The sequence below is a fragment of the Melospiza georgiana genome, chromosome 1 (assembly GCF_028018845.1).
Source record: "Melospiza georgiana isolate bMelGeo1 chromosome 1, bMelGeo1.pri, whole genome shotgun sequence".
Lineage (NCBI taxonomy): Eukaryota > Metazoa > Chordata > Aves > Passeriformes > Passerellidae > Melospiza > Melospiza georgiana.
In genome coordinates, this window is record NC_080430.1 from 3,228,641 (window position 1) to 3,243,106 (window position 14,466).

At 41.9% G+C, this 14,466-nt stretch overlaps 1 protein-coding gene across 1 annotated transcript in view; it reads right to left on the reverse strand.

Annotated features, from left to right (window-relative positions):
* Positions 1-14,466, reverse strand: part of VIPR1 (vasoactive intestinal peptide receptor 1) — a 116,146-nt gene that overhangs the window by 46,957 nt on the left and 54,723 nt on the right. The window contains exon 3 of the mRNA XM_058026989.1: positions 6,645-6,752. Within this exon, the coding sequence (XP_057882972.1) occupies positions 6,645-6,752 (108 nt within the window). The remainder of the gene's footprint in view (positions 1-6,644; positions 6,753-14,466) is intronic.

Below are 14,466 nucleotides of genomic sequence, written 5' to 3' on the forward strand. Positions count from 1 at the left end.
GGGGTTTATAATTACATGTATTTAGCAATGCAGAGTTGAGGAGATTCACTGAGAGATGGGAAGCATCCCAGTGCCTGAAGTTTGTGCTCCAGGCTCTCCTCTGTGCTTTGGAAAAAGAAGAGGAAAGCCCCTGGTGAGAGCAGAGTCCCCTCATTCTCATGGTATTAGTTAAAGCCATGAATTAACCTGGGTTTTTCTGTGGGGCTTGTATTTAATTTTATCAATGTCACAGTGGCATGACTATTCCGAAAAGCAATGAGGTGAGGTTTTCCATTAAAAAAAAAATTGAAAAAGCCACAACTAACTCCCATTTGTTTTAATAATAACCTCATTTTGCCTTGCAAGAGCTCAGTTCCTGCTTTCATGGCATCCCAAAATGGCTGAGGTTGGAAGGGACCTCTGGAGATCATCTGGCCCCAAACCCCTGCTCAGGCGTGGTCACCTAAAATTTAGGCATGACAGATGCCTTTTGGATATTCTTGGAATCCTTCAAGGATGGAAGCTGCACAAGCAACTCTTGTCTCCATTCAGAATCATGAAATCATCATAATAAAGGAATTATTTGGGTTGGAAGGGGCCCTAAAACCCAGCTCCAACCTCCCACGAGACCTCCTTGCTGTCACTGAGAGGAATGTCCTGCCATGATTTATTCATGACACAGCAGAAGAAAAGGGAGGGGTTTGTGGAGCAGAGATGAAACCAGAACATTTTCTTTATCAGAGGTGTTTGATCTGGGTGGGAGTTAATCACTGAACACATGAACTGAATAAATGCACAGAGCTGTTGTCTTGCTCTCAATTTTTTTTTTCTCCTACTTAATTTCTCTCTGCCTCTCATCTGTTTCAAACACACCCTTCAAACTCTGAGACACGTCTGAAAGTTCATGTTACAGGTGAAATTTTACCTCTTTGATCTTCGTGGAAAAAACCCTCTTATTGGCTTTTAATGGGAGTCTGAATTCAGACAAAGAGATCTGAGGTCAATCATGGCTCAGGGGTGTTGGGTTTTGCCCCCCTCTTGCTTTCCTTGCCCTTTTCTGTAACAATTTCTGAAGCAGAGGGGAAGGTGGTGACTGATTGCCCAGCAATCACTCCTGCTTCTCTAGCACCATATTCCATGGACATAAATCGATTTTTTCAAGCAGAAACGATTAAAGCAGTGACATTTCTATTATTTACCATTCCTGAGACACTGCTGAGCCCACTGGCACATCTCTGCTTTCATTTTTATTATTGATCTGCCCCACTGTTCCTGGGAAACACTTGGAACTTGCAGACAGCTTGCACTTAGCTGGATGCTGAAGTGCTTGGGCCTGGGAAAAACTTATGGGGAAAGTCATGACAGGATAATTTCCCAATTTGCTTCCTCTGCCTCAGTTGTGGTCTCACAATATCATTCCTTCAGTACAATTTCTGCCCACTGTTTATTGTTATTTTATGTTTTTGTATTTAATAGCTTCATGTCATAGTAGAGCCTTAATTTTTTAACTTGATTTTCTCCCTTTCTTGTTTTTCACATCACTTGGCCTGCAGATATTGCTGCCACATGTCCAGTGCCCTGAAACTTCCTGCACCCTGTTTTTGTGGCAAAACTCCATTTTGCCTTATTTTACTTTCCCCTTCCTGCATATTTCACTTCTAAGAGTGAAGATCCTGATCCTTATTACAGATAATTCCCCCTTTCTTAACAATAACAATGTTCCCCTTGATTAGGTGATTAGGCACCTTTTGGAAACTGTTTTTTTCATCCTAAAAACAGAGCTGTCAAATTATAGGAAAAAATTCTCATTAGATCTTTTGATCCTGCAATTACAGAATTCCAGGAAACATTTAGGAAAAAAAGATGCACATTTTTGGGTAGAGGTGGAGGTGTAGCACCAATCCTTCAGAGGAGTGTGGACAAGTACTGCGAAACCTCAGGTGCAAATAAATCATGGAATCATAGAATGGTTTAGATCTTATCTAAAAGATCAAGTCCAATCATTAACCCTACACATCCATCAAACCATGTCCCCAGGTGCCACATCCACACGTTTTTGAACATTTCCAGGGATGGTGATGCCCTCTCTGATCCTCCTTTTCTCCAGGTAATTTTCCCTTTCTGATATGAAGGCACATGTGTAGAGCAGAGAACCTGAGCAGGTCAAGGGTTCTCAGTAAAGAGAACTCCAAAAAAACCACACTCAACTTCTTGAGTATTTTAAGGACCTTTTGTAGCAAATAAATAATGGGTATGGTTCATGTTGGGGTTCTTTAGAGAGATGGTGTTGTCTTCTGCTCATCTGCTGCTCTCTGCTCATCCCTATCCTCATTTTATTCAATTTTTGCTCCAGTTTCAGAAGCAATGCAGAATAAAAAGTGTTCACGAAGGAGGGGAAAGGAGAGGAGAAATAAATTTAAAACACCCAAGGGAAAAAGGAGTTTGGCAAGCCCAAAACTCAGATGGATCTCACCTCTCTGAGTGGGATTCCAGAGCCTGGCTGTGCCCATCCCCACCCCTTAGGTCAATTAATCTCAGAGCTGAAGCTTAAAACCTGTCAGTGCTAATTTAATTTGTGCATGGTAGACAATTTGCTTTTGGAGAAACTGTGGGACATAAATCCCTATTACAAATGTCATCTTCCACGTGTGCAAAGAGAGCTGGAACACCCTGGTCAAGGGGTGGAAAGCAATGCACTTTAATAATGAAAGATGCCAAAAATATTTTCATCCATCTCCCTCACATGGCACCGATGAACGTCATGAAATAATGAAAATTTTCTAGATCTGTGAATGCCATAAAAAATTAATGTCAAATGACATCAGGACAGTTTAAGGTTTTAAAGTGCCACAAGACATTTTATCCTTTATTAACCATGAGATAGGATATTAGTCATTTGAACAGCTTATTCTCCATGAGGCAGGAAAATCACATCAACTCTTTGTTCCCTGGTATTTCACTCTTTTCCTGCTATAAACACATTAAAAAGATTTTCTCTGGCTCACAACTTGATAAAAGCTTCCCTGTTCCTGCAAAGGGATCAAAGAGTACGACACAAACATTACCCAGATGATTGAGTTCCTTGAAAGCTGCTCAATGACACTCACTGCTACAAAGGAAGAGCTGCTTCACAACATTTAATGGCATTAATTTTGCAGCAAATCCTACAAAACAGGAGGCAATCTTCCCCTCCCTTTATTTGAGACCATCACTGCTTTCCCGGTTTGTTGATGGTTGTGTGCAAAGTGAACCAGAGAGAATCAAAGCTGCTGCTTCTGCTTTGGGAATGGCATCAGTTGTTGTGTTGGTGCTCTGCTGAGGTGGAACTCAATCCTGTTGGAAGACATTCCCATCTGCCAGAGCCACTCTGCAATATTTTGATTGCAAATGGAGAGAAATATGTGGTTTGTGGATGGTATTAAACTCATCCTGGAGTGGGAATCTAAAAACCAGATCGAAGAACCTGATCTTCATCTCTGACCATAAAACCAGCTCAGAGACAGTCACTGAGGTTTAAAAAGGCCTCTAAGAACATCAAGTCCAACCATTAACCTGACACTGCCAGGTCCACACTAAACCACATTCCCCTTTTGAACACTTCCCTGGACAATGAATCCAGCACTTCCCTGGGCAGTCTGTTCCACTGCTTGACCTCTATATAAAATCAAATATACACTATATTCTCCTCATCACTCAGCTCTGGTGAGATAATGTACTAAAAGGCATTTTAAAGAGATTTTTCTTGGTGTTTTACTAACTCTGCTGCTATATAAAACCCAGTGAGTGAATGCTGTGCTCAGGGGAGGGCAGAGAGCAGGAACAGCAGGAAATTACTACACACAACTGATCCCATGCACAGGGGTCTTGTCCTGCAAGATGTGATATCACAGCAGCTTCTGCCTCTTCTCCCTGGGTGTTGACAAAGGAATAATGAGCTACCAGGGAATTTTGGAAATGAGGAAGTCAGTGCTAGAATACTGTTGGAATTGGCTGCTGAGAATTTCAGATTTCTGTGCTGCCAGACACTGACCCCCAAGAGAACACTGCACTGACCTGAGGCTGTGGAGAAGCTTCCAGAATGGAATGACAGAACTGGGATTGTGGGTGTGGAGTTTGGATAGAAGTGTGTGATACCACAGGGTGGGAAACTCAGAGTTTAAGGGTTTAGAATACAGTAATGGATATAAAGCAAGATGGAGGTTTTGGGGTGGAGGCTGGTCCTTCTTCTCCTTCTCCTTCTCCTTCTCCTTCTCCTTCTCCTTCTCCTTCTCCTTCTCCTTCTCCTTCTCCTTCTCCTTCTCCTTCTCCTTCCCTTCTTCACCTTCTCCTCCATGGGTTTGGGTGGTTTTGTGTAATTGGATAAAAAGTCCCCATTGCAGCCATAGGTGGTTGGTTATTGGGTTAAAAGAAAAATAATTTAGGTGTCATTTCTTAACTGGACAGTTGATCCTTCAAAGGCCTTGTAGAGAGAGATGGGGCTCCATTTTTAGTTTGTGAGAGTGAAGAGCTGCAGAACTCAGGGTTTGTGAGAGTGTGACAGAGATAAGAACTGATAAACATCTGAGTCCCAACAAGAAATACCATCTCACACATTTAATCCCGACCCTGACAGAAAAAAAGAAGCCAAGAATCTGCAGGATAGGACTCCAGGGATTTTTAGTTTCCTTTCTGTGCCTGCAATGAATTTTGGTGTAATCTTGGGCAAGTCATCTAATCAGCACGTGTTGGTTAATGAATGAAGTGCCCAGGCCTGTTGAACAGGGGTGATATTGTCTCCCTAACCCCATTCCTAATTTATCCTGTGTGTTTGCACTACAGGCTTTAAAAATGGAGGGTCAGCTCAATACAGGATCTCCAGAGCAAAAGAACTTAATTCTCTGTTAAGGCCTTCAGGGCTTCCACAATAAAAATAGTGAAAAATAACTGTACACTACCAGGAGGCACAATCAGCCCTGTTGCTGCACGGCCCCTTGGGACCTGAGTTTTAAACTAAAGCTTCTCAGAACACCCTGAGCAGTGAGTTAAGCTACCTCCTCCATTAGCCTCCCCTGCCCATTATTTGTCAGGTTAATTCCTTGGCCTGTGGTCAGATGTGTCATTCCAGTAGAAAAAAAAACCCCAAATTTATTACATCCAGTTCCAGCTTGTTCATTTTCTGTCAGAGACTTAATTAATGATCGTGTTAAACTGCTCATTTTGCACAACAAACACAACTGTCCCACAGGTTGATTCAATTTTCACTGCACAACATCCATATTATTGGATTTCACCAGGAGCCATTTTTGCATCCCTGTGGTGCACAGCAGTGCTGCTGCACATGCAGGGAGGATGTTCTGATGTTTGGGAATTCATGAATGGCTTGGAAACCTCCTTCACCTCATATCCAAACAGGACAACCCCCACGGCAGGGAGGAATGATGAGGAGGACTCCATTGATATCAGAAGGCTGATTAGTTATTTTATTATACTATATTATTCTGTATTATATTACATTACATCTATAGTGAATCTGCCAAGCACTAAACTCTGCACACATTGCACAGAATTTCATGACATGTCAGCCCACAGTCCTGACACACACACACACCTGGCCCTGATAGGCCAAGGAACAAAAACACCATCACTGTGGGTGAACAATCTCCATATTGCATTCTACTTTGGCACAACAGGTACAGAAAATGACATAAAAATATTCTTGGGAAGAATTGTGCCTTGCTTTTCTCTGTGAGGAGAAATGTGGGGTTACACACTTGGCCCTGACAGGCCAAGGAACCAAAATACCAACAATCTCCACATTGCATTCTGCTTTTGCACAAACACAGGCACAGCAAATGACATAAATATTGTTTTTACTTTCTCTGAGGTTCAGAGAACGCGAATCTCAGAAATATTTTTGGGGAGAATTGTGCCTTGCTTTTCTCTGTGAAGAGAAATGTGGGGTTACACACTTGGCCCTGACAGGCCAAGAAACCAAAATACCAACAATTTCCATATTGCATTCTACTTTTGCACAAACACAGGCACAGCAAATAAGAATTTGTTTTCCTTTCTCTGAGATTCAGAGAATGTGAAACCCAGAAATATTCTTGGGAAGAATTGTGCCTCGCTTTTCTCTGTGAAGAGAAATGTGGGGTTACACACTTGGCCCTGACCGGCCAAAGAACCAAAATGCCAGCACTGTGTAAACAATCTCCATATTGCATTCTGCTTTTGCACAAACACAGGCACAGCAAATGACATAAATATGGTTTTTACTTTCTCTGAGGTTCAGAGAACGTGAATCTCAGAAATATTTTTGGGGAGAATTGTGCCTCACTTTTCTCTGTGAAGAGAAATGTGGGGTTACACACTTGGCCCTGACCGGCCAAAGAACCAAAAGACCATCACTGCGGGTAAACAATCTCCACATTGCATTCTGCTTTTGCACAAACACAGGCACAGCAAATGACATAAATATTGTTTTTACTTTCTCTGAGGTTCAGAGAACGCAAATCTCAGAAATATTTTTGGGGAGAATTGTGCCTGGTTTTCTCTGTGAAGAGAAATGTGGCGACAACCTCATGCCAAGAGCTGGTTTCTCCCTCATCATTGAGATGTACCCCCCGTGGAATGACAAGGAACCCCCCTGGGAGTGAAGCTGTGGAGCAGATTTGGGATTTGCTTACCCAGGTAGGAGGTCAGGAACCTGAAGTACTTGGGGCATGGCCGTACCACGACTTCTCCCACCTCTGCTTCGGGCCAGCACGTGATGTTGTCCCACTGCCTCCTGCAGCCTGGGGAAGAGACAAAAGCAGATGCTGGAGCACTCAGGAGTACTGGATGCAGCAGAACAGCTCTGCAAAGGTGTGTAGGGCCCCTCACCCCAGCACAGGCACCTTTTGGAATGAAACCCTGCTGAATATTTCCTTTAAGCACACAGCTTTTAGCTCCCCCAGTTCCTAAAATCCAGCACTGTACTTTTCCAGAAATCAGTATGGATAGAACTGCATATAAGGGCCAAAAAAAAAAAAAAAAAAAGAAAAATATGGCAAATTAGGCTTGATACAAGAACAGTGTCTTCTCCTAGATTAAAAAGGCAGAAATTCCTAATTAAATATCTCTCTTCCTTGCCCTTGATGCAGTAAAACACCTGATCTGAACCTGTGAGACATCGTCCCTTTCCTTCTGTGTTTCCCCCAAATGCCATCATCTTTTCCTCCCCATTGCAGTGATTGTGCAGCTCTCACAGCAGGAAGGGGACATAGGTGACAATCAAGGGGTCAAGGACCAAAATGCCTTCACCAGAAGCAGTTTTCTTCTTTAAAAGGGAAACACAGAACACTTCTGGAGGCTTGTGGTGGTGTTCACAGGGGTCTCAGGATGAGGCAAGAGATGAGGATCTGACTCCATGTTTCAGAAGGCTTGATTTATTATTTTATGATATATATTACATTAAAACTGTACTAAAAGAATAGAAGAAAGGGTTTCATCAGAAGGCTGGCTAAGAATAGAAAAGGAATGATAACAAAGGCTTGTCACTGACCGAGACAGTCGGGACAGCTGGGCTGTGATTGGCCATTAATTAGAAACAACCACACGAGACCAATCCCAGATGCACCTGTTGCATTCCACAGCAGCAGATAATCAATGTTTACATTTTGTTCCTGAGGCCTCTCAGATTCTCAGGAGAAAAAATCCTAACAAAAGGATTTTTCATAAAATCTGTCCGTGACAGAGGCTGAGCAGGGACAGTGCTGTGGCCAGGAGAGGAGTGAGGGAAGGTGGCACATCCAGTCTGGGAATGATGAAATAACCAACACAGGGAGAAAACACAGGGGTTTGTCAAAATGAGGCATTGCTGAAGATTTTCTGGGTAGAATCAAAAGAAAAAAAAATACCATGCCCTTTCCACAGATTTCTAATGTTTTGATTTTGCCCTTTTATTTCTCAAAAGGCATTAATAACACCCCATGCATGCTGCACTGTTGGATCATGTAATGTTAATGCTGAAGCCAAAAGGAGTTGGCAGGTTTGAATTAAAAAACAAAAAAGGACTCAAACACATTTTTACATTGATATGTCACCATTTTAGAGTTCTTAGCAGAATTTTGACATTTTCCCCCCTGCTTTGTATTTCCAAGAGCCAGGCACTTCAGTTGCTGCCTGGGTGATATGGATGGGTTGTCAGCAGAGATCCCTGCTTCCAGCACCTCTGCTCTCAGTTATTTGTCCCACAATAAATGTTATTTAACATTTAACAGCACATCAGATGGAAACACTCCCCCAAATGTGACTCATGAGCTGTTGCGGTCACCAGCCCCACAGGGGAGTCTGGGGTGTGAGGAACAAAGTGGTGACAAAATGTTGAGGAAATACTCCTCAAGTGCCTATGAGAACCCCTGTCAGGCTGCACTTGTTGGTAATTACACCCAAATTCCTCCTTTAAATCATCTTGTACTCCCTGAGCTAAGGAGAGGGCTGGTGTCATCACCAGGCAGATCTGTCTCAGATCAATAGAGAGCACACAGAAATGCTTTGAAGCTGAAAAAGAGCCCTTAGCTGGCTTTCAAAGTGATCTTACAGGTTTTTCCTCCCCTCTTCTTCCCTGAACAAACCGAACTTTTTAAATAATGAAGTCCTGAGCTGAGTTTATCAGAGCCTGAAAAAGGGAATAACTGATGGTATCTCCTCCGTGCAGAGCTCATTAAAAGTCAGGTTTCAGGTCCTGGTATCAGGTGCCCAGCTCAGCTCTCACAGCTCACACTTATCTCCCACCAAAGAGCCAGCAGCTCCAACAGGGGCAGGATATTAAATATTCCATGGAAAAGAATTCCATGGTGGAATATTTCGTGTTCTGCAATCTTTTCCTCCACCAAGTGCAATAAATTGGAGTGCAGCCATTACCTCATGATAGGTTATAATACAAAATAAAAGCTATCTGATAGCATCAGATGGCTTTTTAAATGCCCTGAATTATGCACTCTGAGAGTTTTGGTGATCTGTATCTTTTTCTCTGTTGACATTTTTCAGCACCACCTGTGATGTGTGAAGAAAGCTTTTAGGTGCTCACTTTTGTATAAAAAGCTTTTTTTTTTTTCCTGATAAAAGGAAAGTGAAACTGGCCTTGCAAGACACATAAAGTGTATTTTTACAAATTATTGCTTCTGTAAACACACTCTGCGCCTGCCTGATAGCTCTTACCACACTAATCTTCCTCACTGCTGTCCCAGACATGCTGAAAATATTTCTGCAATAAATAAAGAAGGGAATGGAAAGCAGAACTCTGGCTTTGCCTGTGAGAATCAGCAAATCTTGGAATGGTTTGGGTGGGAAGGGACCCTAAAGATCATCTCATTCCAAATCCCTGCCACTGTCCCAGGCTGCTCCAAGCCCCCTCCAGCCTGGCCTGGGACACTTCCAGGGATCCAGGGGCAGCCACAGCTTCTCTGGGCACCCTGTTCCGTGTCTTTCTTGTGCTAATTATCTGCAGTTCAGGAAAATCAGTAATTTTTAGTGAATAGAAGAGAATAACTGGAGCTTAAAGAATAGGAACAATCGAAGATTGACACCTGCAAAATGCTTTGCATGCACAGTCCAGTGCTGTAATAATCTCATCACAAGTTCAGGTAAAGCTTTGTGCCCTTTCATCTGACCCAGCACACAGAGAACATTTAGCAAAGAGCCTTCCAGAAAATGGTTTTCTTCCTCCCAAACTGACAGACTTTTGTGGTGGGGTTCACAGGGGTCCCAGGATGAGGGAAGAGATGAGAATCTTGACTCCATGTTTCAGAAGGCTGATTTATTATTTTAAGACATATATTATATTAAAAGAAAATTACGTATTATAACTATCCTAAAAGAATAGAAGAAAGTATTTCACCAGAAGGCTTGAAAGGAATAGAAAAGAAGGATAATAACATCTTGTGACTGACCAGAGTCTGAGCCAGCTGGACTGCGATTGGTAATTAATTAAAAACAACCAACATGGATCAATCACAGATGCACCTGTTGCATTCCACGGCAGCAGATAATTATTGTCTTTCCTTTCCTCTGAGGCTTCTCAGGAGAAAAATCCTGGCAAAGGGATTTTTCATAAAATATCATTGTGACAGACTTTATCTTGGAAAGCTGCTGGGACTGGGGGCTTGGCAGGCAAAACTCCATCTGAGGGCAGAAAGAGCTGCACAGTGCCTTGAAAGAAGGAAATCCCTCCCTTCTCTGTGGCATCACTTGGATGCAGAAAAGAGGACAAGTATGGCTTGATCACATCATGTTTGGGGATTGATCAGTGCTTCCCAATCAATTAATTACCTAATTAATCAGTAATATAATATAATATAATATAATATAATATAATATAATATAATATAATATAATATAATATAATATAATATAATATAATATAATATAATAATATTATATTATATTATATTATATTATATTATATTATATTATATTATATTATATTAATTATATTAATTATATTAATTATATTAATTAATATAATATAATGACTTGTCATTACAAAAATAAACTTTAAAAATTAAATAAAAATTTTTAAAAGAAGAGGGTTTTCCCCCCATTTTAATTATTTTAACTGTGACTCCCACACCCTCAGCTTTGCCCTGCCCTTCCTTGCCAGACCCTGAGGTGCTCTCTGGAGATGAATATCTTCTTCTGGAGGGCTGCAGGGAGAAATCCTTCACTCCTCTAAGGAAGCTGGAGCTCAGATCCCTCAATCCAGCAGCTCAGCCTTCCTCTCTGCAAGCCAAATATCCCCCCAGCAAGCCAAGGGCTGCCCCAGCCTCACTCAGAGCCCTCCTCTAGGAGATTCTGGCTCAGAAGTAGCTGCAGGAAACACAGTGACACAAGAGCTCTCATTTCCTCTCCCTCTGAAAGGTTAATAAACAGAAAACAGGTCAATTCTCACCCTGGTTTGCAGAACTGGCAGACTGGAGCATTAAAAACCCATTTATTGGATTCATATCTACACTCACAGCAAACTGTGGTCGAAGCTTATCTAGGCAGCAGCAGAGAATGACTTTCCCTCATGAATAAAGATGAATTCCAGAGCTTTGGCACAGCCCTGAGATGGGACTTGGTCTGGCTGAGCAAAGAGATGAATGGCAGCAGGCTGGCACTCTCTGAAGCCAGGAGAACTCCCAGCTCAGGGAAAAACCCTTTGGGCACATCAGTCTTTCACTAAATCATAGAATTATTCAGGCTGGAAAAGGCTTCCAAGGGCATCAAGCCCAGCTCTACCCTCCAAACCCTCCCACCCAATTCTCCCTAACGCTTGGGGTCACTCCAGGTCTCTTGTGGAAGACATTCCCCCACATTTTGCTCTTGGGATCCCTGTTCAGATGCAGGGAGGCCCATCTGAGCCCTGGGGTACCTCAGGAGCTCTCAGCACCCTCAGGGGTAACAGCAGGGCCAAGGCACGGATCAGCTAAGCCAGGCTGAGCAATCCCACCACAGCCTGCTGTGCTGCAATAAAATCCCATTTTCACTCCGGTTTCATACCAGCAGGCAGCTCCCAAGCTCTCAGCACTGCAAACAGCCACGGGGTGACATTTATTGTCCCCCCTGACACACCCAGCCTTGTGGCTTGCCTCGTTAAAAGCATCTCATTACAGCCAATTATCACAGCATCCATCTCCCTGTCCCAGCTGAGCTCTGATCCTCCCTCACTGAAGGGAACAGACCCCAAAGGATGGTGCCTGCACCAATCCAGAACTCCCAAATGAGGGATGACTTTCTATTTAAAAGTTGTATGAAACAATAAAAAAATATCATAGATAGATTCTTTTTCTGCCATAAATTTTGTAAATTAAATGCAGGTGAATTTTGATTCGGAATTCAGGAAAATTTTTAGAATTCACAACCTCCCGTGCCCACCACCAAGGAAAACCCCTGGGTCACCACTGCCACCACAGATTCCAGAGAGCAGAGACCTCCCAAATGAGGGAGAATTTTCTATTTAGAAGTTATATGCAATAATAAAAAATATCTTAGATACATTCTTTTTCTGCCATAAATCTTGTAAATTAAATGCAATTTGGATTTTGATTCTGAACCTAGGAAAATCTTTAGAATTCACAACTTCCTGTGCCAAGGCGCTGCACAATTTAAGTGTCCACTGACAGAAAAATTCTATCTTTTTCTGAATTCATTTTGAACCTGTAAATAGCCACGGGGTGACATTTATCAATTTTCTATTTAAAAGTTGTATGAAATAATAAAAAATACCATGGATAGATTTTTTTTTTTGCCATAAATTTTGTAAATAAATGCAGTTGAATTTTGATTCAGAGCGCAGGAAAATTTTTAGAATTCACAACCTCCTGTGCCCACCGCCCAGGAAAACCTCTGGGCCACCACAGACTCCAGAGAACAGAGATCTCCCAATAGAGGATAATTTTCTATTTGAAAGTTGTATGTAATAATAAAAAATACCACAGATAGATTCTTTTTTTCCCATAACTCCTGTAAATTAATTGCAATTGGATTTAGATTCTGAACCTAGGAAAATCTTTAGAATTCACAACCTCCTGTGCCAAGGTGTTGCATGATTTAAGTGTCCACTGGCAGAAAAATTCTGTTCTTTTCTGAATTCACTTTGAACGTGCTCATTGCTGCTTTCACTAGGAACTGCTCAGTTCTTTTACAAAGACAGAAATATTCACAGCCTAACCACAGCACCCCTTTCCCTGGGGAGAAAACCCATAAAATCCTCTTTAACATCCCTCCTCGGGCATCTCTTTTTCAAACTGAAGTGTCCCAGCCCATTCAGCAGCTTCCAGCATAGAAACAGCTCCCTGTCATTTCTCCCTGGTATCCTTGGTGGGTTTAATTCTACCCCATCCTTTCCCCATCCCAAAATTCAGGATAAGTGAAAAAGAGTTTGCTTTGGACTTTGCCTCAATATCTGTGGCAAGTCTGAAATTTCATTTTTCCCACAAGCTGGACTTGATGATCTTAAAGGTCTTTTCCACCCTAACAACTCCCTGATTCTGTAACAAGAAATCCATTATTTACTATAAAACCTGGTTTATACTTCTGCAAGTAGAAGCTGTCCAAGCACTCAACAGGAATACATTAAAAATAAATTTCTTCCTAAATGTTTGGAGAAATTTGACCCGAAGACATAAGAAGGAAACCTCACCTTAAAGCCCCCAGACTGAGTCTGTCTAATCAACATGAAAGAAATCACCAGTGACTGTTGCTGGAGGGTGATTTTTAAGCATAAAAATCTTGAAATTTTCCATCAACAACATCTATTGGGAAATAATTTATTTAAAAAAAAAAAAAAGTTTGTAATCTTTCAGCCTTTTTTAACCAACAAACTAAATAAACACTCAACTTATTTAATCCCTCCTTTTCATAAATCAAATTTGTGAGCTGAGCCCTTCTGCCTAGCTCCAGAACATGTAAACTGAAAGAAAAGATCCAAGATTTAAGAAGGTTTACACAGGGTGTTGCCAAAACCATGACTTACCTCCTCAGCAGCCTCTAAACAAGATCTGCATGCTCTGAGACAGAGTGTGCTTAAAGGATTGCTCCAGGGCTTCCTCACTCAAATCCCTCTGCTCTGCCAGGAGTTGTACACAACTGGATATACACACAATCAGACTTTGAATTTAGGGACCTTTCCTAGATGGATTTTCCCCATATTGGCATCTCCAGAGAGAAATTCATCGTGAGGATGAGTGGCTCACCCTCTAGGAATGCTTTTCCCAACCTCACGATATTCCCCAGGTAGAAAGGGTGGAGACCATCATGAAAGTGCTCTGATAAAGTCAATATTATCAGAAAAACTAAAAGAAAAGTTGACGAAGGAGAATATTTTTAACCAGAAATTGCATGGGATTTGAGAGGGATAAACACAGGCTGCTGTCGGAAACAAAACTTCTGCATAGATGGATTTAATCTGAGCTCCAGATTAAATTATTAACTATCTAGAGCTTTGAAAATACTTGGAATTTATCTTCCATTGCAACAATGCCACTTCTTCCTTATTTCCAAAACCTTTGCATGTCTGTGTGCATTTATCTATTATCCCATGTTTTTTAAAAAAAAAGGAGCCAAAACTTCTGCTGGCATTTAAGTGTGGCACACTCTCCAAATTAAAACGCCTTTTCCAACATAAATTTATGTCAACTTAAGTGGCTGCTAATCCTGACAAACCCTGGGACAGCTGTTCCCGAATCAAACAAACCCTGCTGTCATTAGAGAAATTCCAGCCAGGAATCAGCAACAGCAAAACCAAGGCAAAGCCTCCACCCCTGCTGTATTTTAAGGCAGAAAACAGAACATGTTAACATCTGCGGAAAGGTGAGGTTAAGGTGAAAAGCAGGGAGGTGATGAGGTGCTGTGTGGGTCTGTGCTGGAATTTCATCCTGGTTTTGGTGGGTGGGTGGGCTCACACAAGCAACTGAGGGACCACTGTTGGAAACAGGGAATTGCTGAGGTTGGAAAAACATTTTGAAGTCACTGAGGCCGAGAGTT